The sequence below is a fragment of the Pseudophryne corroboree genome, chromosome 11 (genome assembly GCF_028390025.1).
Source record: "Pseudophryne corroboree isolate aPseCor3 chromosome 11, aPseCor3.hap2, whole genome shotgun sequence".
Classification (NCBI taxonomy): domain Eukaryota; kingdom Metazoa; phylum Chordata; class Amphibia; order Anura; family Myobatrachidae; genus Pseudophryne; species Pseudophryne corroboree.
In genome coordinates this window covers 206,044,122-206,069,118 of record NC_086454.1, presented here as the reverse complement: position 1 = coordinate 206,069,118, position 24,997 = coordinate 206,044,122, and the positions used below count along the sequence as shown (strand labels likewise).

General features: G+C 47.1%; 1 protein-coding gene across 6 annotated transcripts in view; it reads right to left on the bottom strand.

Annotated features, from left to right (window-relative positions):
* RIPOR1 (RHO family interacting cell polarization regulator 1) overlaps nucleotides 1–24,997 on the bottom strand; it is a 627,513-nt gene that overhangs the window by 338,576 nt on the left and 263,940 nt on the right. For all 6 annotated transcript variants that reach the window (XM_063945248.1, XM_063945245.1, XM_063945246.1 and 3 more), the window contains exon 3: nucleotides 4,647–4,799. In XM_063945248.1, the coding sequence (XP_063801318.1) occupies nucleotides 4,647–4,799 (153 nt within the window). The remainder of the gene's footprint in view (nucleotides 1–4,646; nucleotides 4,800–24,997) is intronic.

Genomic DNA, 24,997 nt, shown 5'->3' with positions numbered 1-24,997 from the left:
TGAACACTGCTGACAGTGCTATCACGTGATTCTCCGCCCAGCGAAGAATCTTGGCAGCTTCTGCCATTGCACTCCTGCTTCTTGTGCCGCCCTGCCTGTTTACATGGGCGACCGCCGTGATGTTGTCCGACTGAATCAACACCGGCTTTCCTTGCAGGAGAAGTTCCGCCTGGCTTAGAGCATTGTAGATTGCTCTTAGTTCCAGAATGTTTATGTGAAGAGACTTTTCCAGACTCGTCCATACTCCCTGGAAGTTTCTTCCTTGTGTGACTGCTCCCCAGCCTCTCAGGCTGGCGTCCGTGGTCACCAGGATCCAATCCTGAATGCCGAATCTGCGGCCTTCTAATAGGTGAGCCTTCTGCAACCACCACAGAAGTGACACCCTTGTCTTTGGTGACAGGGTTATTCGCAGGTGCATCTGCAGATGCGACCCTGACCATTTGTCCAACAGATCCCTTTGGAATATTCTTGCATGGAATCTGCCGAATGGAATTGCTTCGTAAGAAGCCACCATTTTTCCCAGGACTCTTGTGCATTGATGTACTGACACTTTTCCTGGTTTTAGGAGGTTCCTGACCAGATCGGATAACTCCTTGGCTTTTTCCTCTGGAAGGAAAACCTTTTTCTGAACCGTGTCCAGAATCATTCCTAGGAACAGCAGACGAGTTGTCGGGATTAAATGGGATTTTGGAATATTCAGAATCCACCCGTGTTGTCTTAGCACCTCTTGAGATAGTGCTAAAGCTGTCTCCAGCTGTTCTCTGGACCTTGCCCTTATTAGGAGATCGTCCAAGTATGGGATAACTAATACGCCTTTTCTTCGAAGAAGAATCATCATCTCGGCCATTACCCTGGTAAAGACCCGAGGCGCCGTGGACAATCCGAACGGCAGCGTCTGAAACTGATAGTGACAGTTTTGAACAATGAACCTGAGGTACCCCTGGTGTGCGGGGTAAATCGGAACGTGTAGATACGCATCCTTGATGTCCAAGGATACCATAAAGTCCCCTTCTTCCAGGTTCGCTATCACTGCTCTGAGTGACTCCATCTTGAACTTGAACTTTTTTATGTAGAGGTTCAAGGACTTCAGATTTAGAATAGGCCTTACCGAGCCATCCGGCTTCGGTACCACAAATAGAGTGGAATAATACCCCTTTCCTTGTTGTAATAGGGGTACTTTGACTATCACCTGCTGAGCGTACAGCTTGTGAATGGCTTCCAACACCCTCTCCCTTTCGGAAGAGACGGTTGGTAAGGCAGACTTCAGGAAACGATGAGGAGGATCCGTCTCTAATTCCAACCTGTACCCCTGAGATATTATCTGCAGGATCCAGGGGTCTACCTGCGAGTGAGCCCACTGCGCGCTGTAATTTTTGAGACGGCCCCCCACTGTCCCCGAGTCCGCTTGAGAGGCCCCAGCGTCATGCTGAGGTTTTTGCAGGAGCCGGGGAGGGCTTCTGTTCCTGGGAAGGAGCTGCCTGTTGGTGTCTCTTCCCTCTTCCTCTGCCTCGTGGCAGGTACGACAAGCCCTTTGCTCTCTTATTTTTGTAGGAGCGAAAAGGCTGCGGTTGAAAGGTCGGTGCCTTTCTCTGTTGGGGAGTGACTTGAGGTAAAAAAGTGGATTTCCCGGCAGTAGCCGTGGCCACCAAGTCTGATAGACCAACTCCAAATAACTCCTCCCCTTTATACGGCAAAACCTCCATGTGACGTTTTGAATCCGCATCGCCTGTCCACTGTCGTGTCCATAAGGCTCTTCTGGCTGAAATGGACATAGCACTCACCCGAGATGCCAGTGTGCAAATATCCCTCTGTGCATCACGCATATAGATAAATGCATCCTTTATTTGTTCTAACGACAGTAAAACATTGTCCCTATCTAGGGTATCAATATTTTCAATCAGGGATTCTGACCAAACTACTCCAGCACTGCACATCCAGGCAGTTGCTATAGCTGGTCGTAGTATAACACCTGCATGTGTGTATATATTCTTTTGAATAACTTCCATCTTTCTATCTGATGGATCCTTAAGTGCGGCCGTCTCAGGAGAGGGTAACGCCACTTGTTTGGATAAGCGTGTGAGCGCCTTGTCCACCTTAGGGGGTGTTTCCCAGCGCGCCCTAACCTCTGGCGGGAAAGGGTATAATGCCAATAACTTTTTTGAAATTATCAACTTTTTATCAGGAGCAACCCACGCTTCATCACACACGTCATTTAATTCTTCTGATTCAGGAAAAACTGTTTGTAGTTTTTTCACACCATACATAATACCCTGTTTTACGGTATCTGTAGTATCAGCTAAATGTAACGTCTCCTTCATTGCCAAAATCATATAACGTGTGGCCCTACTGGAAAATACGTTTGAATTTCTACCGTCGTCACTGGAATCAGTGCCCGTGTCTGGGTCTGTGTCGACCGACTGAGGCAAAGGGCGTTTTACAGCCCCTGACGGTGTTTGAGGCGCCTGGACAGGCATTAATTGATTGTCCGGCCGCCTCATGTCCTCAACTGACTGTTTAAGGGAAGATAAACCATCACGTAATTCCACAAATAAAGGCATCCATTCTGGTGTCGACCCCCTGGGGGGTGACATCTGCATATTTGGCAATTGCTCCGCCTCCACACCAATATCGTCCTCATACATGTCGACACCACGTACCGACACACACCGCAAACTCACAGGGAATGCTCTAATGAAGACAGGACCCACTAGCCCTTTTGGGGAGACAGAGGGAGAGTCTGCCAGCACACACCACAAAGCGCTATATATACAAGGGATATCCTTATATTAAGTGCTCCCTTATAGCTGCTTTAATATATATATATATAGCCATTAATGTGCCCCCCCTCTCTGTTTTACCCTGTTTCTGTAGTGCAGTGCAGGGGAGAGACCTGGGAGCCGTTCTGACCAGCGGAGCTGTGACAGAAAATGGCGCCGTGTGCTGAGGAGATAGGCCCCGCCCCTTTTTCGGCGGGTTCTTCTCCCGCTATTTTTCCAGTCAGGCAGGGGTTAAATATCTCCATATAGCCCCTATGGGCTATATGTGAGGTATTTTTAGCCTTGTATAAGGTTTATATTTGCCTCTCAGAGCGCCCCCCCCCAGCGCTCTGCACCCTCAGTGACTGCCCAGTGAAGTGTGCTGAGAGGAAAATGGCGCACAGCTGCAGTGCTGTGCGCTACCTTATGAAGACTGAGGAGTCTTCAGCCGCCGGTTTCCGGACCTCTTCACGCTTCAGCATCTGCAAGGGGGTCGGCGGCGCGGCTCCGGGACCGGACTCCACGGCTGGGCCTGTGTTCGATCCCTCTGGAGCTAATGGTGTCCAGTAGCCAAGCAGCAAATCCACTCTGCATGCAGGTGAGTTTACTACTTTCCCCCTAAGTCCCACGTTGCAGTGATCCTGTTGCCAGCAGGACTCACTGTAAAGAAAAAAAAACCTAAACTAAACTTTCTCTAAGCAGCTCTTTAGGAGAGCCACCTAGATTGCACCCTTCTCGTTCGGGCACAAAATCTAACTGGAGTCTGGAGGAGGGTCATAGGGGGAGGAGCCAGTGCACACCACCTGACCTAGTAAAGCTTTACTTTTTTGTGCCCTGTCTCCTGCGGAGCCGCTATTCCCCATGGTCCTTTCAGGAACCCCAGCATCCACTTAGGACGATAGAGAAAAGGGGATGCTGTCTGCCGTAATGTGTTAAAAGGTGAATCTGTCTGCCATAATATGTAAAAGGGGCTCTACCTGGTGTAGTGTGGCTAATAATAGAGACTACTGTGCACAGTAATATGAATTGGTATTATTTTGTGGCCACACCCCTTCCCCATGAAGCCACGCGCCTACATATTTTTTGCGCGCTTATGGCGCGTACTGCCCCTGTTTTGCATAGAGGGGGGGCGCCGAGGCTGTTTCTTGCACACAGCACTAAAATGTCTAGTTACGGCACTGACGGTCTGTATGTACTTATGCAGGAGGGCACTTTAGTGATTATGGACTTTTGCCTGTTTGTTTTAAAATCAATAAACATACATCGCCAAAAAAAAAAAAAATATCTGACATAAAGATATATAGACAAACAGAAGTAGGTTAGTAAAAAAAAAAAAAAACAGAAAAAAACTATACATACATATATATATATATATATATATATATATATACATACACACACATACACTGTATGTATGTATGTATGTATGTATGTATATACACACACACATATACATTTTAGAGTTGTTGGGTAGTGCAATCAAAATTCAAGTGTATTTGGATAGGGATATCTGCATGACTTAAGTTTATTGAATATACTCCTATATAAAAGATAAAAAGATATAGGGGAAAATTTAACTCTTGGCAATATCCGCGAATTGACAACGATGCTGCCGAAACACCAGTACATTGCGACCACCAACATTACTCATTTTACCCCATAGTAATGTTCAGGAAATTTAAAGGTGTTGGATTTCTTAAATTCTTGGGTATGTCGACAGCTGAACATCGGAAAGAATTGAATTCCCCCCAAATGTATCAAAAAGCTAATGGGAGAAAGAAAAACGCTGGAAACTTAATATTTGAGACAAGGAGGAAACACAAGAACTTACAACTTACTCAAAGGACAATGACAACTGTAAACAGAACAGATTTAGCAGGTTTTTCTTACCCTAACCCCTTTTTAAGGGCATCATACACCTCATCAACTCTGTCAGGTTGAGGCACCTTAGGAGGAGGGGACTTGTGCGACATGGAAAACATTCTACGAACTCTGGAACCGGACTTTCGAGAGACTGTGGGAGTGTGGAAGGCCGGCCGATGTCTAAAAGAAAAATAGGTAAAATGAAAACATACAAACCTAAATGTTTATATTTCAAAAAACGTCACGTGTACAAACTTATAATGGCATATTCAGAACTGGGAAAGAAAAAAAGGAAATGGTTGTACTGCTGTGTCACTGAAAATAATCACAGAGAGGTATTTAAAGGCGTTGAGGATTTAAATGGCTAAAAAGGATACGTTTGCCATTCAATGTGCTTCGTGTTGGTCAAATTCTATCTTCTTTACCCTACAGTATTTTCTGGATAGATTTGGCACCTTTTATTTTAGTGTGTGTGTGTGTGTGTGTGTGTGTGTGTGTGTGTGTGTGTGTGTGTGTGTGTGTGTGTGTGTGTGTGTGTGAAAGGAGGGGGGGTTAAAAGAGTTTAGATTTTTTTATATATATATTAAATAAATATATATATATATATATATATATATATATATATATAACACGAGGGGTGTGCAATAAGATGTAAGAACTGCAAAAATTATTCTACTTACAAACATCTACAGTGAACATTAATTTTTTTTCAAAGAATTTGTCGGAGGAATCTAGACGCATGCAAAGTTGCATGCGCTTGGATCAGCAGTTCGATCAGGTATGTCTTCTACATGCTGGATGAAGGTCTCCACTGCAGATTCTGGTGACTCAAAATTAATCTTGTGCATCTTGCGCTTGATTTGTGGGAATACAAAGGACTCATAGGGGGCAAGGTCTGGACTCGACGGTGAAAGACAAAGCTCCTGGGTACATTCGTGGCCCAGAAAATCTATCACTTTCCTGGACTTGTGAGCAGGTGCACTGTTTTGATGGAGAAGTGCACCATGAATGCGAGTACTTGGATTGTGGCTGGAAATAGCTTCCAGCATTTGCAGCAGGCATTAGTTGGCCTACTAGTCCCCAGTGACGGCATGCTGCTGCGAAAGTGTTACAGTAGCTACAGGACCAGTCTTGGCCACAAAAATAGCCACAGTTAACTCACGTCAGTGGAGTCCACTGGGCCAACTGTTGTTTAGTCCCAGGGTCAAAACTGTAGATCCAGAATTCATTGCCACTGATGATCTGCCAGACAGAGTTTGAACGACCGCCATTAAACCTAATCTCCATGTTGCAGCACCAAGTCACCCGAGCCTCCTCCTGCTCTCAAGTTAGCTGATGGGGCACCCAGTATGCAGAAACCTTGCTTAGGCCAAGATTTTTGTGGATGGATCCTTATGAAATGCCTATCTCCTTCTCTAACTGGGCCACAGTCACCCTAGCATACACCTGAACTAGTGCCTGCATGGTAGCAACATTGTCCTCGGTGATAGCGGACACAGGCCATCAGCATCGCTCCTCGTCTTTCAGAGGCCATCTCCCACAACAAAATTCTGCAAATCCCTCAAACACAGTGGCTAGCTTTGGACGCTGAGGCGGCCTTTGACCTTGACAGCTGGGATCATTTATATACTACCCTAGACAGGTTTGGGTTTCCGCTGGGCCTGATCAGTATGTTACGCACTCTTTGTTCTCCCTGAACACTTTTCTTATAAGGTCTGCTGGTTATATCAGGATCTGCTCTTAAGCAAACCTGATACCCTGTGGTCCCCTATAATTTCTAGATGTTCAAGTGATTGGTCCTGGGCTCCGTCTGTGGATTGCTTCCTCTCCCCCCTACCTCAATTTTGAAGGCTCTACACTCTGCCGAGCTCCAGGAGATCCACTTTAAGTTTCTCCACAGAGCGTATATAGCCCCCGGACAGCGCAAATATATGGTTTCTGCTGAAACAGGACACTGTCCTAAATGTAAAGCGCCCAATGCTCTTTTCATACAAAACTTCTGGCAGTGCCCGAAGGTGAAACGGTTTTGGCATAAAGTGTTGTGGTACTTGAAGTCTAACTTTTGAATCTCCCTCCCTATGGACCCAGCAGCAATCCTTGGCCTTAACACCACTGCCTGGTGTCTTCCACCATCTTAGGTCCACTATACCCCCTTTCTGTATGTTTTGTTGACCCTGGAGAAGAAACTGATTCTAAACCACTGGATATTTTGAACATCCCACTCCTTAAAACCTTAAATCCATTCTCACTGTTACATTATATCTTGAGCATCAGTCCACTCTCCCTGACTTTGATTGTAACGCTCTTAGTTTTTACAGAAAATGGGGTCCTTATATAGAATCCCTTCCCCCCTCTCAACAAAAGCATATACTAAAATTATTTGACTCACTCAGCTGGGAATCTTACCGCAAACTATGTATCCCTATTTAGTGATGGTGTTTATCCGTAATCTCAGGTGACCCTGTCTGTGATCCTTCCAAAACTTCGGAACATTTTTTACCGCCCCTAACTGGTTTGAGAAGATCCTTGTAGGATGTTTGCAGCCCCCTCCCTTCCCCAGCCCCCCAACTCCAATGTCCTCTATTTCGTACCCTTGTCTGTTCATCTTTTTTCTTTCCTTTCTCTTTTCTATTTTGTATTATAATTGCATATAAATGGTTGTGTATACGTTTCTTCTGGTATGTTTTTTGGGTGTTGCAGCTACACTGCTACATGCTGTATTATGCCGTTCTTATACTGTTCCTCTGGAATGTCTGTTTTGGAACTTTGCTGGCATGGCTCTTAACATTCTGTTGCACTACCTATACCATATCAATGTGTTGCATTTCCCATATCCATGCCTTTTGTCTTATGTTTTGTACTTTGTATATTGTACTGTTTTCTCTTTTCTTTTATAAGAAAAATCCAATAAAAATATTTTCTTAAAAAAACCCCCCACAGTGGTTAGGGATGGTGCTTCCTCCCCAAAAGCAGCCTGCAGTCAAGTCAAAACTCAACTGCTGTCACAAACCACTGTAGGAGATCATGGCTCTCCAGTGGCTTCTGTTGAGCTCCATAATGAGTTTGTGAAGAAAGTAACAATGCTGACTTCTCCAGTGTGCAGTGCTGCGTATATAGGGTTCTGTGCCTTGACATTAGTTGGAGATTACAGTTCACAACCAGACAGTGTCTACATAGTCAGGGGCGGATTGGAAGCCCGGGACTTCTGGGATAGTTTGCCGGTCGGCCGGGTCCCTTGCTCCTCTGAATGGCCGATGCCCCCGACAGGCTGATACACATAAAACCGCGGCTGCCGCAACTGGAACTTCTGCGCATGCACAGAAGTTCATTCTACACGGAGCCGCGGTGATGTGCTGCCTGTCACACTGAGCCGGACAGACGTAGCTCCGCCTCCCACACACACTGGATACTTGTAAAGCGGTCTCCTCTGCGCCGTGCAGGCAACACTGGTGTACTGTGTAGTTGGAGCCCTGGCGGCCTCCGGCTGGCGTATACGCTGTTAATGAGCAGAGAGACGGGTGCGTCTAGGCAATGGGGTGAGGGGAGGTTGGTGGTGGGGGGAGGCTCAGCGTGGGAGCACACAGTATCCTGGGGACCAGAGGATGTACTGCTGGGTGGTTATTACCATACACTGGTTCTCTAGTCTACAGGTCTACTGGCCTCACAACCACAAGTGGAAGACTCCCTCTCTCTCACACTGCAGGGTACATACATATCTGTCTGATGTTATTGAGAGCAGCATTATACATTAGTTCCTGATCAGGGGCGTAACTAGCAGTGCCTAGCACACAGCGCATCTACATTCTGGGGATTATTTAATGATGGACGCAGTCACGTTCACATGCAGCAGGAACGTCTAAAGGGTCTGCACACGCGCACAGGCGATAGTGCACATGCGTGTCCCTTCACCATGCGATCGCATACCAGAAAGATAGTAATTGACAGCGGCAGAGCCCGGGGGAGGGGGGGGGGGGGGGGGACACGTCAATGTGGCATTTGGTGGGCGTTGTCCAGACCATTTTCAGGGCAGCTGTGTGATGTCACATGCAGCCGCTCCGAGAGACACTTGGAGTAATGTGTAAAAGTGGGCTCTGCCTGGCATAATGTGTAAAAGGGGGCTCTGCCTAACGTAATGTGTAAAAGGGGGCTCTGCCTGGCATAAAGTGTAAAAATAGGATCTTGATAACCTACCGGTAAATCCTTTTCTTCTAGTCCGTAGAGGATGCTGGGGACGACATCAAGACCATGGGGTATAGACGGGATCCGCAGGAGACATGGGCACTCTAAAGACTTTTCATTGGGTGTGAACTGGCTCCTCCCTCTATGCCCCTCCTCCAGACCTCAGTTGTAGGAACTGTGCCCAGGGAGACTGACATTTCGAGGAAAGGAATTACTTAACTAGTGGTGAGATATCTACCAACTCACACCCTCAACCATGCCGCACACATGGCATTCAACATAACACACGCCAACAGGCATGAACTAATTGCAGCAACATGCTGAAACCAAGATAACACAACTTGTGTAACTGTAATAACTAAACTGCAGGTAAAGTACACACTGGGACGGGCGCCCAGCATCCTCTACGGACTAGGAGAAAAGGATTTACCGGTAGGTTATCAAAATCCTATTTTCTCATACGTCCTAGAGGATGCTGGGGACATCAAGACCATGGGGTCTATACCAAAGCTCCAGTACGGGCGGGAGAGTGCATTTGACTCTGCAGCACCGATTGACCAAACTTTAGGTCCTCATCGGCCAAGGTGTCAAACTTGTAGAACTTGGTAAATGTGTTTGACCCTGACCAAGTAGATGCTCGGCAAAGTTGTAATGCCGAGACCCCCCGGGCAGCTGCCCAGAATGAGCCCACCTTCCTAGTGGAGTGGGCCTTTACCGACGTCGGTAACGGCAATCCAGCCATAGTATGAGCTTGCTGAATCGTATTTCTAATCCAACGTGCAATAGTCTGCTTGGAAGCAGGACAGCCAATCTTGTTGTGATCATACAGGACAAACAGAGCCTCTGTTTTCCGTATACGAGCTGTTCTAGCAATGTAGATTTTCAAAGCTCTAACCACATCTAGAGACTTTGAATCAGTGAATGTGTCAGTAACTACTGGCACCACAATAGGTTGGTTTATGTGAAAAGCAGAAACCACCTTGGGATGAAAATGTTGGCGAGTTCGCAACTCTGCCCTATCTTCATGGAAAATCAGGTAAGGGCTCTTGTGAGACAAGGCCCCCAATTCCGACACCCGCCTTGCGGATGCCAATGCCAAAAGCATCACCACTTTCCAAGTGAGAAACTTCAACTCTATCTTTTGTAGAGGCTCAAACCAATCCGATTGAAGGAACTGCAATACCACGTTAAGGTCCCATGGTGCCACTAGAGGCACGAATGAAGGCTGGAAGTGCAGAACCCCTTTTACAAAGGTCTGAACCTCTGGAAGAGAGGCCAATTGTTTTTGAAAGAACACTGACAAGGCCGAAATCTGGACCTTGATTGATCCCAATCGTAGGCCCGTCTCCACACCATCCTGCAAAAAATGGAGAAAACGTCCTAAGTGAAACTCTTCCGTAGGAGCTTTCTTGGATTCACACCAAGACAAATTTTCTCCAAATACGGTGGTAATGTTTTGACGTTACTCCCTTTGTGGCCTGAATAAGAGTGGGGATGACCTCCTTAGGAATACCCTTCCAGGCTAGGATACGTCGCTCAACAGCCATGCCATCAAACGTAGCCGCGGTAAGTCTTGGTACACACATGGCCCCTGCTGCAGCAGGTCCTCCCAAGGAGGAAGAGGCAAAGGATCTCCTATGAGTAACTGCTGAAGATCTGGGTACCAAGCCCTTCTTGGCCAGTCTGGGGCAATAAAGATTGCTCGAACCCTTGTCTTTCTTATGATCCTGAGTACTTTTGGGATCAGCGGAAGTGGAGGGAAAACATACACGGATGGAAACACCCACTGGGTCACCAGTGCATCCACTGCTACTGCTTGAGGGTCTCTCGACCTGGAACAGTATCTCTGAAGCTTCTTGTTGAGACGAGATGCCATCATGTCTATTTGAGGAACTCCCCAAAGACTTGTCACCTCTGCGAAGACTTCTTGGTGGAGGCCCCACTCTCCTGGATGGAGATCGTGTCTGCTGAGGAAGTCTGATTCCCAGTTGTCTACTCCCGGAATGAATATTGCCGACAGAGCTTGAAACAGTTTTTCTGCCCAGCGGAGGATTTTTGTCACCTCTGCCATTGCCGCTCTGCTTTACGTTCCGCCCTGCCTGTTTATGTATGCGACTGCTGTAACATTGTCCGCCTGGATCTGCACGGGACGGTCTTGAAGAAAATGTACCGCTTGTTGAAGGCCGTTGTAAATGGCTCTTAGCTCCAGAATGTTTATGTGAAGGCAGGCTTCCTGTTCCCTGGAAGTTTTCTCCATGAGAGACTGCTCCCCAGCCTCGGAGACTTGCAGCCGTGGTTACTAGGACCCAGTCCTGAATCCCGAACTTGCGTCCCTCTAGCAGGTGAGAGCTGTGCAACCACCACAGGAGCGAAATTCTGGTTTTTGAAGACAGGATTATCTTTCTGTGCATGTGTAGGTGTGACCCCGACCATTTGTCCAACAGGTCCCACTGGAATACTCTGGCATGGAACCTGCAAAACTGTATGGCCTCGTAGGCCGCCACCATCTTCCCCAACAACCGAATGCACTGATGAATCGACACACTTGATGGTTTCAATATCTGTTTTACCATTTTCTGGATTTCCAGAGCCTTTTCCAGCGGAAGAAATACTCTCTGAACTTCCGTGTCCAGAATCATCTCGAGGAAAGACAACCGTGTCGTCGGTGACTTTGGGTAATTTATGATCCACCCGTGTTGTTGGAGTATTGACAGAGAGAGGGATATGTTTTGTAATAACTGCTCCCTGGATCTCGCCTTTATCAGGAGGTCGTCCAGATAAGCGATTATATTGACACCTTTCTGACTAAGGAGGACCATCATCTCTGCCATCACCTTGGTGAATACCCGCGGCGCCGTGGAGAGACCGAAAGGTAATGTCTGGAATTGGTAATAGCAATCCTGAATCGCGAATCTCAGTTAAGCCTGGTGAGGAGGATAAATGGGAACATTCAGGTAAGAATCCTTTATGACCACCGACACTAAATAGTCCCCCTCCTCCAGACTGGCAATCACCGCAGGAAGTGATTCCATCTTGAACTTGAACCTTTTCAGGAAGAAATTCAGATCTTTTAGACTTAGGATCGGTCTGACCGAGCCGTCCGGCTTCGGAACAAAGAGGCTTGATTTGGATTGCCGCTGTTACTGCTTCTCTCTCTGGCGGAGAAGCTGGCAAGGTCGATTTGAAAAATCGGCATGGGGGAAGCTCTTGAAACTCTAGTTTGTATCCCTGGGATACTATTTGCAACACCCATGGATCCAGGACAGACAGAATCCAATCCTGGCTGAAGAGTTTGAGACATGCCCCCACCCGAGCGGCCTCCCGCAAGGGAGTTCCAGCGTCATGCTGGGGATTTGGCAGAATTAGGGGTAGACTTCTGCTCTTGGGAACCTGGAGCCGGTGTGGGCTTCTTTCCCCTTCCCCTTCCTGCAAAGGGGGAACCTCTCGCCTTTTTGTATTTATTGGGTCGAAAGGACTGCATTTTGCGAGGGATAGGTCTTTTTTGCCGGTGCAGGTGCAGAGGGCAAAAATGTCGACTTACCTGTGGCAGCCGCCGAGACTAACGCATCCAGGCTATCGCCAAATAAGGCCTCACCTTTATATGAGAGAGCCTCCATGTTTCTTTTTAAATCTGCATCCGCGTTCCAGTGGCGAATTCATAACGCCCGCCTAGCCGATACTGCCATGGTAGCGGCTTGTGAACTCAAGAGTCCAATATCCTATCTTCAACCGTGAAAGGATAAGCTATGTGAATCCTTTTGGGAATACAATTTTTTTTATCAGGATTCACCCACATCCCTTCAAACAGAGCATTTAGTTCGTGTGAAGGAGGGAAAGTGACTTTGGATTTCTTTTCCTTACATAAATAAGCTTTCTCCTTAGGTACAGGAGTGCTTTCTGTAACCTCCAACACGTCCCTTATAGCCACAATCATATATTGTATACTTTTTGCCAATTTATGATCTATCTCTCTGGATTCACTATTGTCGACACAAGAATCAGAATCCGTGTCGGTATCAGTGTTTACAACATTTGCAAATGGTCTCTTATGTGACCCAGAGGGGCCGCCCGCATAAGGATTAACAGCATCCTGAAAAATCACATCTTCCACAGATTTTCTCCAGCATGCAGCCTTAGATTCAGACTTATCCAGTCTACGGTTGATCAGATGCATACTGTCACGTAGCTCTTTCATCCATGCAGGCTCTTGGTGTGCCGGTAGCGCCACCACATTACAACTCTGTGTCCCTAAAATGGCTTCCTCCGGGGAGGAACTCCCTGCCTCAGACATGCCTCACACGTGTACTCCACACTCACAGACACACTGGGACTTATTTTGAGTACAGACCCACAGTAAAATCTGTCAGAGGGACACAGGATAGGAGCAGCCAGTTCACAAACCCAGCGCCAGTATTGCCTGTGAACACAGTATGTCCACAGCCCAAAAGCGCTTTTAAATAGTAATATACACTATCAAATGCACCACAATGGCTTTGTGCCCCCCCTTTATAGCACCCTGTACTTGTCAGTAGTGGAGGAGAGGACCAGCATGTTCTCTGCAGCCTGAGGAGAGAGAGAAAATGGCGTTGAGTAGTGTGCTGGCTGCCTGAGGAAGAAGCTCCGCCCCCACAATGGCACGTCCTTACACTCAGTATATTGACTTATTATTTATACTGGCGGGTGTAGGGCTGTGCCAGCGGCATCTTATGCCCCCTTTTAGCCAGTTTGAGGTATTTTTCTTACTGCCCAGGGCTCCGCCGCCCCCCCCCCCGGCCTGCACCCTGCAGTGCCTGTGTGTGTGGGCAGCAATGGCGCACTGCGCTCCCGCCAGCCACGCCGCACCTCAGCCGTCACTTACTTGATTGAAGATCATTCTTCTCATACTCACCTGTCTTCTGACTTCTGGCTCTGTGAGGGGGTGACGGCGTGCTGTGGGAGTGAGCATCTAGACACGGCTAGCGTTCAGTTCCCTTCAGGAGCTAATGGTGTCCTGTCAGCCAGAAGCAGAGCCATGAAACTCTGAGGAAGTTGGTTCTGCTTCTGCCCCCTCAGTCCCACAAAGCAGGGAGTCTGATGCCAGCAGATCTCCCTGAAAATAAAATACCTAACATAAGTCTTTTCAGAGAAACTCAGTAGAGCTCCTCAGAGTGCATCCAGACCTGGGCACATTTCTAAAACTGAGGTCAAGAGGAGGGGCATAGAGGTCGGAGCCAGTTCACACCCAATGAAAAGTCTTTAGAGTGCACATGTCTCCTGCGGATCCCATCTATACCCCATGGTCTGGATGTCGTCCCCAGCATCCTCTAGGACGTATGAGGGGGGGTATTCTGCCTGCTGTAATGTGCAAAAGTGGCACTACTGTGTGGCGTAATTTGAATAATGGAGACTACTGTGTGGCGTAATATGAATTGGTATAATTTTGTGACCACGCCCCTTCCCCATGAAGCCAAACCCCTATACTTTTGAGGCGCGCCTGCGGCGCCCACTTACCCCTTTCTGGTTATGGTGGGTGAGGCACTATTTCTCTTTTTGGCACAGGGCACCAAAATATACGTTATGGTAAGAACTTACCGTTGATAACGTGATTTCTCTTATGTCCACAGGTATCCACAGGATAACATTGGAATATGGTTGAGCGACAGCGAAAATGGCACCAACACGGTCACAAGCTTTCTGGTCTCCCAGGATGCATTGGGGCCTCCACTATATTGTCCTGCCCACTGACTCAGATCAGTTCTTTCCACAGCGATTTTAGGCAGGAACATTAGGTAGAGACCTGTACAGGCGATAAGAACACACATGCACACCCTTCCATACAAGAAGGAAGAGGTTTTAGTGACTGTCTAGATCCTCAAATCAGATGCGTCAAGGTGGGATCCCTGTGAATACCTGTGGACATAAGAGAAATCACGTTATCAACGGTAAGTTCTTACCATAACGTATATTTCTCTGGCTGGGTCCACAGGTTTATCCACAGGATAACATTGGGATTCCCAAAGCCATTTTAGTGGTGGGGACGCTCCTGAGTGCACAGGAGGACCTTTCGCCCGAAGTCTGCGTCATGAGAGGCAAAAGTATCCAAGGCATAATGTCTGATGAATGCGTTTATGGAAGACCATGTGGCTGCCCTACATATCTGTTCTGCTGAAGCACCCTGCTGTGCTGCCCATGAAGGACCTACCTTACGTGTAGAGTGTGCAGAGACATTAGCCGGAATAGGGAGATCTGCATGAGAATAAGCTTCTGCTATTACTATTCGGAGCCATCTCGCCAGCGTCTGTTTACTAGCAGGCCATCCTCTTCTATGGAATCCGTAGAGGATGAAGAGGGAATCTGTTTTCCTGATGGCACTAGTACGATCTATGTAAATTCTTAAAGCCCGGACCACGTCTAGCGACGCTTCTCCCGCAGATAGTCCCGATATCTGAAAATCTGGGACTACAATTTCTTCATTCAGGTGAAACTTTGATACCACCTTTGGAAGATAGCTAGATCTCGTTCTGAAAGCTGCTCTGTCTGGAAAAAAACTTAGGAAAGGAGACTTACATGATAATGCTCCCAAATCTGACACTCTTCTGGCTGACGCCTTTGCCAGTAAAAAAAAGAATTTTAACCGTTAACCACTTAAGATCTGCTCTCTCAAGTGGTTCAAACAAAGGACCCTGGAGAAATTTAAGAACTAAATTCAAATCCCAGGGAGCTGCAGGAGGAACAAATGGAGGTTGAATATGTACTACTCCTTGGAAAAATGTACGTACATCCTGTAAATCAGCAATCTTCTGCTGAAACCATACAGTTAACGCTGAGACCTGAACCCTCAAGGAAGCAGCTTTCAACCCTTTATCCAATCCTGCCTGAAGGAAATCCAAAATCCTAGCTACTTTGAAAGATCTCGGATTGAATTTTTTTCCAATACACCAGTGAATATAGGCTTGCCATATTCTATGATACACACGGGCCGAAGAAGGCTTTCTTGCTCTAAGCATGGTTTGGATTACTTGTTTCGAAAATCCTTTAGCCTCTAAGATAGAGGTTTCAACAGCCACGCCGTCAAAGACAGGTGATCCAGATGACTGATAACAAGGACCCTGCATTAACAGATCTGGACGTTGAGGGAGCAGTATCGGTGCTTCCACGGACATTCTCAACAGATCTGTGTACCAATGCCTTCTTGGCCAAGCTGGAGCTATTAGAATAATTGCTCCTTTTGCCTGTTTTATCTTTCTCACAACTCTGGGTAACAGAGATATCGGAGGGAACAGATATGCCAGCTGAAACCTCCATTCTACTGACAGTGCGTCTACCAGGACCGCTCCTGGGTCCCCTGTTCTTGATCCGTACCTCGGAACCTTGTTGTTTAGACGAGACGCCATAAGGTCCATCTCCGGTAGACCCCATCTGTTCACCAGTGTCTGAAACACTTCTGGGTGTAGTGCCCATTCGGTTTCCTGAATGGTGTGCCGACTGAGAAAATCCGCTTCCCAATTTAGTACACCCGGGACAAATACTGCTGACAATGCCGGGAGATGGAGTTCCGCCCATTTTAGAATTGGAGTTACTTCCGCCATTAGACTCTTGCTGTGAGTTTCTCCTTGATGATTGAGGTATGCTACTGCCGTCGCATTGTCTGAGCGGATCTGGACTGGTCTTCCTTGTAGATTGTCCTTTGCCTGAACTAGAGCCAAGTAAACGGCCCTTATCTCCAACAGATTTATCGGCAGGCGACTTTCCCTTGCAGTCCATTTTCCTTGGAACCATAGGCTTCCGAGTATAGCTCCCCAGCCCTGCAGGCTGGCATCTGTTGTCAGGACTTGCCACTCTTTTATCCAAAAGGGTCTCCCCTTGTTTAAATGGTCTGTCTGTAGCCACCACGCTAGAGACCTTTTTACATTTACTGGAATCTTTATCATCTGCTTCTTTATCGTCTGATGATTTGCGTTCCATTTAGTCAGAATAAAGTGCTGCAATGGTCTGGAGTGGAATTGCGCATATTCCACCATGTCGAAGATTGACACCATCAGACCCAACAGTCGCATTGCTGCATGGACTGACATTGTCTGGGCTTGCAACGCTTCCTGAGCCATGACCTGCACCTTGACTATCTTTTTCTCTGGCAAGAGAACTTTCTGTAGGTCTGAATCCAATGTGGCCCACAAATGAGCCATCCGCTGTGACGGATTCAGGGACGACTTCTCCCAATTTATGAGCCACCCGTGTCTCTGTAAACAAACTATCGTCTGTTGGAGATGGCTCAACAGTAAATCTTGCGACTGTGCTAAGATTAACAGGTCATCAAGGTATGGGAATATTCTTATCCCCTGCTTGCGCAGACAAGCTGCCATAACCACCATGATCTTGGTAAACACCCTGGGTGCAGTAGCTAGCCCGAAAGGCAGAGCTTGGAACTGGAAATGTTCCTGGAGGATGGCAAACCTTAGGTAATACTGATATGACAGTGCTATAGGCACATGTAGGTAAGCTACCTGTACATCCAGAGATACCATGTAATCTCCCGGTTCCATAGCCAACATTATGGAGCGTAACGTCTCCATGTGGAACTTCGGGATCCATATGTATTTGTTCAACATTTTCAGATTTAGAATTGGTCGATATGACCCATTTGGTTTCTGGTTTAGAAATAGATTGGAGTAATACCCCTGTCCCTTTTGTGATGGAGGTACTGAGACAATCACACCTGACTGCAGTAATGTTTGGACTGCTTCTTGCAGAGCATTGGCCTTCGACTCTATACGAGACGGGCTGGTGCAAAAAAATCTTTGAGGAGGCTGCCTCCTGAATGGGAACCCATACCCCTTAGATACTACCTTCTGCACCCAGGCATCCGCTGTTGACTGTTGCCATATGTGTGCAAATTGAAGGAGCCGGCCCCCAACCCTGGAATCCTCCAGGCGGAGGCCCGTCTCTTCAGGCTGAGGGTTTCTGTTCAGGTTTGGACGCTGGCTTTTTGCTAGCCCACTGCTTCCTACCCCTGGAGTTAAACTGGGGTTGTTTAGGCTCCTCTTTTGCTTTCGCTTTGCTTTGCCAACGAAAAGAGCGAAATTTTAAACCCTTGGACTTAGGGTTATAGGTAGCCGGAAATCTGACTTTTTGATTCAGCCTCTGATTCTAGGATATCCAATAAAGGTTTTCCAAATAATATATTACCCACAAAAGGCAATGCTTCCAATTCTTTCTTGGATTCCGCATCTGCCTTCCAGGTACGTAGTCAAATTGCTCTGCGAGCGACTACTGTCAAGGCTGAAGCTTTAGAAGCAACTGTACCTACATCAATTGCTGCTTCTTCCAAATACTGGGCGGATTGTCTTAAACGGCAAAAACGATCCTCTTGCTCCCCCAAAGGAGAAGGGATACTGTTCTCTAGTTCCTCTATCCATTCGCCCATAGCCTTTGCTACCAAGGCCGAAGCCATAGCAGGTCTTACCACTGCTCCTACTAGAGAAAAAATATTTTTCAAAAGGCTCTCTACCCTTCTGTCTGTGACATCGTTCAAAGAGGTAGATGACAGTGGTAAAGCAGATTTATGCACGAGTCGCAGAACATGTGCATCTACTTTTGGAGAAACTTCTCTCTTCGAACAATCCCCAGCAGGAAATGGATAATAAGAATCCCATCTCTTAGGAATCTTATACTTTTTACTGGGCGCTGCCCAAGACTCATCCATCATTTCCGTCAAGTCATCTGACGCTGGAAATTCAGCTTTCACTGATTTTGTTCGTTTAAATACAGGTGCTTTTGCTTTTAACGCTGTCTTGGCTGGCTCTTCCAAAGAAAGCACAGCCTTCACGGCATTAATAAGTTCAGCTACATCTTCTGAACTAAAGCTCTGCGACTGATCATCATACGGAGTTGAATCTATCGTTTCCTCATCATCATCCGATGTATCATCCTGTGTAGTCTGCCACACAGACGTATCTGTCTTAGTCTTACCTACCCCTTGGTTGCTTGTAGAGGCTACTGGAACCAAACCATAGGAAGGGAGCTGCGTGTATGGGTTCATAGTGTAACCTAACCCTTGAGGTGGTGCTACCGGAGCTAACCTGTCTGCTATTGAAGACAGAGTCTTTGCGAACATATTCCATGGTGGCTCTGTTGGTGGTTGAACTACCTCCTGTTTTTTACTTCGCTGAAAAGCGAAACAGTTTGCACACAAACCCTCATAAGTGACCTATTGATTCATATCAATTACCCCTGACTTACAAGATAAGCATGTTAGGGCTATAGGAGTGCTTGACAAATTCTCCTCATCACTTTTGCCGCTCACAGACATGGTATTAACCTGTTATCGACTACACAATTTGTGACTGAAGAACACCCTATATGTCAGTATATAGAGGTGAGATCAATCTGACCACAGTGCACCACAGAAAAGTCAGCACACATACTAGCAGTCAGTCACATGTTAAAGCATTAGACATTGTCATATGAGAATACAACCTCCATAATAACTTATACATAAGTAGGAAAATTGTACTTCTGTTTTAACTGGCTCTTTTTTCAACATAACATGCAGAAAACACAGTAATATACAGGTCTCATATGCAATAGGTACTAAAAATTAACAATGCATACTAAAAAGTAGAAGGCATTTTTAGTACTGTATACCCTGCCTCCAGAGAGAGGGATACAGGGAGACTCACCACACTTCCATATTCAAACAAATACGCTCGTAAGACGCTGAGTGGATTCAGACGCTACTGGTGTACACTGCCGCTCTTGGTAACTGATAACGGACACGGACGCTCACCAACGGACACGGACGCTGAGCGACTACCACGTGTATGCAGACGCTAAGGCCTGCGACTCGGTCTTGTGGGTTTTATCTCCAGTGTACACAACCGCAGCATCTACGCTGCGACCGAGTACCCTCCTGGTAGCGTCTGAGCCGGAAGTGAGGTCATTAAGTTCATGAAACGAGAAACACGCAGGAACTGCCATGAACTCGGAGGAGGGGCAGCCAGGACAGCATCTGACTCCCCCTGTTGACTTAAACTCCCAGGATCGCGGCCTCTACCTAGTCCTGGCACCTATGATCCCCGGAGCATAGCGCTGTCACACTCGAGATGTTCGGCGCATCAACACACTGTTTGTAGTCTCCACCAAATCAGTGTAGCTGTGTCCTGACCCCTCTAGTAAGAGGAAGTCCATAGACTCCCCGTCTCCCCATGCTCCGGCCACAGCCTGGTTACGTCTGCTGGACCTGCTAGAACATCCGACACAGACGCCCGTCGAGACATTACGGATACCCGAAGGTAAGCGTTGTTGCGACCCGGTGGGGAGTTGTTGGAGCGACTCTTTCTAATATGCGTTTAAGACGCTGTTAAGATAAGTTGCTCTAAAAATATAGTAAGTCTATAAAAAAATAAAATAATAAAAACTTTAGGCTGCTTTATTCACAGCAGCCCTGTGACCATGCGGCTTCCTGCCGCACCAAGCAAAAAACTGATCTGACTGAGTCAGTGGGCGGGACTATATAGTGGAGGCCCCAATGCATCCTGTGAGACCAGAAAGCTCGTGACCGTGTTGGTGCCATTTTCGCTGTCGCTTGACAATATCCCAATGTTATCCTGTGGACCCAGCCAGAGAAAAGTCTAGTTACAGCTCTGTCTCTGATAGTATGGAAAATAATATGGAGTGTTAAAAAGTCACTGTAATACTGTTGCTTTTTCTGCCACACTGTGATCACTCTGCAAACTGCGATGTAGAGAGACAAATTGTGGTTTCTTTAAAATGAGAGAATTTTTAATCACTTCAGAATCACACAGTGATTTACTGATGCTGTACCTGACTATTTGTGAAATTGTAGTGTAGTATAAAGTCGCTGATCAACAGCAAAACACGTAAGGAGGGCAACAACTGCGTCCAACTCAGAATCATGCCCTGTGAGGAGGGATCCGGCCCCCCTTCAAAGACTATGCCTCCTCAACAGACCCCGCCCTCCCACTCGAACTGCTTCCAAAAATTTCCCGGGCTGGTTTTCCATCCCAATACGCCCCTGTACATAGTGTATATAGTATATAGAGATATCTATCTCTCTAAAAAAAAAAAAAAAAACAACGGAGAGGAAGCCAGTGCCTAATAGTGTAGTATTTTAGACCATGTGATTGTGCTAAAATAGGAAATAATTATAGCATACCAGATATATACTTGAGAGAGAGAATAACTATATCTTTAACTCAGATACTTTTTGTCTGGTCGAAAACTATGTTTTCTCTTTAGCTGTGAGTAATTGGAGCAACCAATGATGACATTCCCCTGGTGGTGCCATTGAGTGCTAAAGTTAAAATATAGTGTGCTCTCCCTAAGAAGCTCCTCTTATAAATAAAACCATATATAAAAAAAGATTTTCTCTTTGAAAAAAGGAGAGCTATGGTAGACTTACCATTGTTAACTCTCTCTCTCTGCAAGGTACATTGGTCCCACAGAAAAACATTGGGGTGTAGAGTGGATCTTGTTCCAGAGGCACCAACAGGCTAAAGCTTTAGGCTGTCCCAGGATGCATTTGGGCCTCCTCTATAAACCCCGCCTCCAGGCACTGGAGCTCAGTTTCGTTAACCAGGTAAATTCAGGTGCAGACAAGACAGATGTTAGTCACATAGAACCACATTCTCACGACAGGGGAAGGTACCAGCGGCTAATGCCATACAAACCCCATAGAAACTGGGTGTGTCAGGGTGGGCACCCTGTGGAACCAATGTACCTCACAGAAAGAGTTAACAATGGTAAATCTACCATAACTCTCCTTCTCTGCAGCAGGATACATTGGTTTTCACAGGAAAACATCGGGATGTCCTAAACCAGTTCCTCAAGGTAGGGGACGCGCCTTAACAGGCATGAAAACCCGGCGTCCAAAGCAAGTATCCTGGGAGGCGGAAGTCTCAAAGGCATAGAACCTAATAAACGTGTTCACTGAGAATAACGTAGCCGCCTCGCACAATTGTTCTGCGGACGCGCCACGGCGGGCCGCCCAAGAAGGTCCAACATACTGAGTAGAATGGGCTTTAATAGCAGCAGGAGCTGGAAGTCCAGCCTGCGCATAAGCTTGTGCAACCACCATTCTAATCCATCTGGCCAAAGTTTGCTTATTCACAGGCCAGCCACGTTTGTGGAAACCAAACAGTACAAAAAGGGAACCTGACCTCCTGATAGAGGCAGTCCATAAATACGGAGAGCCCATACCACATCCAAAGACTGCTCTTTGGAAGACAAGTCTGAAGAGATAATGGCTGGAACCACAATCTCTTCGTTAAGGTGAAAAGATGACACCACCTTAGGCAAATAAACCGGTCGAGACTGCCTGGTCACTGTGAAAAATCAAATAGGGTTGACGACAGGACAAAAGTCCGACACCCGTATTGCAGAATAGCCAGCAAAAACAGGACCTAGGTCGTGAGCCATTTAAGGTCCGCCAACTCAAGAGGTTCAAATAGAGACTCTTGCAGGGCCTTTAGTACAACAGTCAAATCCCATGGAGCCACAGGAGGGACATCGGGAGGCTGAATCCTAGGTATGCCCTGAGTGAAAGTGGGAATGACAGGTATAGATGCAATTTTTCTCTGAAACCATACTGAGAAGGCAGATATGTGAACCTTGAGGGTGGCCAGATGAAGACCTAGGTCAAGGTCTTGTTGCAGCAAAGCCAGGATTGTGGACATTCTGAATCGATATGCATCATCATTCTTATCAGAACACCAGGTGAAGTAAGAATTCCAGACCCTATAATAAATCCAGGCAGATGCCGGTTTACGGGCTAACATAGTCTGAATAACCGCCTCGGAAAATTCTTTGGCCCTCAGGAGTGATGCTTGAAGAGCCACGCAGTCAAAGCCAGTCTGGCCAGGTCTGGGTAAAGACAAGGGCCCTGTATGAGAAAGTAGAAGGGGTCCCTCTGTCGATAGACCCTGCAGGTCTGAGAACCAATTCTTTCAAGGCCAAGCTAGAGCGACTAGAAGTAGTATTCCTCCTTCTTGTTTGAACTTCCGTAGTACCCTGGGCAGGAGTGACACTGGAGAGCAGACGTAGGGCAGACGAAAGTTACATGGAACCGCCAATGCATCCACGAACGCTGCTCAAGAATCCGTGGTCCTTGATCCGAAGATTGGTACCTTGTGATTGTGTCGAGATGCCATGAGGTCTACGTCAGGTAGGCCCCATATCTGTCCACTAGGAGTTGAAAGAACTACAGATGAAGACTCTATTCTCCGGCGTGCACATCCTGGCGACTGAGGAAATCCGCTTCCCAGTTTAGGACACCCAGAATGAACACTGCCGATATGCCTGGCAGATGGCGTTCGGCCCAACAAAGGATTTTTGACACTTCCATCATTGCCATGCAGCTTTGAGTGCCGCCTTGATGGTTTATGTATGCAACCGTGGTGGCGTCGTCTGACCGTACTTGAACAGGCTTGTTCTGTACCAGAGGCAGGGCGAGAGATAATGCATTGAACACCGCCCTCAACTGCAGAATGTTTATTGGGAGGAGTGATTCCTCCTTGATACAGCGACCCTGAAATGAGTGTTTCTTCAACACTGCACCCCATCCCCTCAGACTGGCGTCCATCGTCAGCAGGACCCAGTCAGAGATCCAGAAGGGATGGCCCCTGTTTCATCTCTGGTCCTGTAGCCACCAGGTCAGCGACAGACGAACCTCTGGAGTTAAAGTGAACATCTGAGATCAGATCCGATGAGGTTGGCCGTCCCAACTGGAAACGATTAACCTCTGAAGTGGGTGGGAATGAAATTGAGCGTACTCTACCATGGTAATGTCGACACCATCAGGCCAAGTACTTGCATCGCCGAGTGTATCAACACTCTGGGGCAACAAAAGAAGCATCTTATCCTGTCCTGAAGCTCCAGGACCTTTTCTGGAGACAGAAACAGCCATTGACTGTGTGCATCCAGAAGTGCCCCCAGGTGCACCATGCTCTGAGCTGAGACCAGCGAGGACTTTTTCCAATTGATAAACCACCCGTGGGCTTGCAAGAAGTTTACAGTCATTTGCAGATGACGGAGGAGGAAATCGTGGTAATCAGCAGGTCGTCCACATATGGCAGGATTCTGAACCACTGGTGACGGAGATAGGCCATCATAATGGCCATGACCTTGGTGAAGATCCGAGGAGCCGTGGCCAGTCCAAATGGTAGAGCCTGGAATTGATTATAGAGAATGCCAATAGCAAACCGCAGAAACTGCTGGTGATACATGGCAGTAGGTATATGCAGGTATGCATCCTGTATATCCAGGTATACCATAAAGTCTCCGGGTTCCTTAGCTAGTACAACTGAGTGCAGTGTTTCCATACGAAACCTGGGAACTCTCACAAACCTGTTCAGGGATTTGAGGTTGAGCATAGGCCGCAATGACCCATTTGGTTTCGGAACTAGAAACAGGGTCGGAGTTATAACCTCTGCCTCACTGGGACTGAAGTACCGGCACAACCACTCCTGTACTCAGGAGAAAATTGACACTTGTTTGCAAAGCTTGCGTATTTAACGGGTCCAAAGGTAGAACCGCAGTGCAAAACTGGCGAGGAGGACGTCTCTTGAAAGAGACAGCGTACCTGTGAGAGACAACTTCCAGGACCCATGCATCTAAAGTTGTCTTTAACCAAACCTGGGTGAACAGTAGAAGTTGGCCTCCCACCCCCCTGGGGTCCCCCAGGGTGGAGGCCCGCCCAGTCATGCAGCAGGCTTGTCTTGTTTGGAAGCAGGCTGACTGGTTGCCCAGGATTGTTTGGCCTTCGGCTTTGTGGTTTTTGGAGCACGAGACTGTCTCGGGTATGCCTGACCTTTTGCTTTCCCTTGAGGACGAAAGAAACTAAAAAAGTGGTACCTTTTGCTTTCTGTGCAGAAGGATTAGTAGTTGGGAGAAGAGCAGTCATAGCAGCTGCTAGCTCAGACTCAATTTTATTCAGGTCTTCCCCAAACAAAATGTCCCCAGTGAAGGGGGGCACCTCCAGGGTCTTTTTGGAGTCTAGGTGGATAATTCAGACCTTATCATAGCAGCAAATTTATTAGCAGTTGGGCAAAACCATGTGCATTGCAGGTGTTGCAGATATAACATTTGTAGAGAGTGTTAGATTTGGGTGGGTTATTTTGTTTATGTGCAGAGAAAATACTGGCTGCATTATTTTTACACTGCAATTTAGATTTCAGTTTGAACAGACCCCACCCAAATCTTAA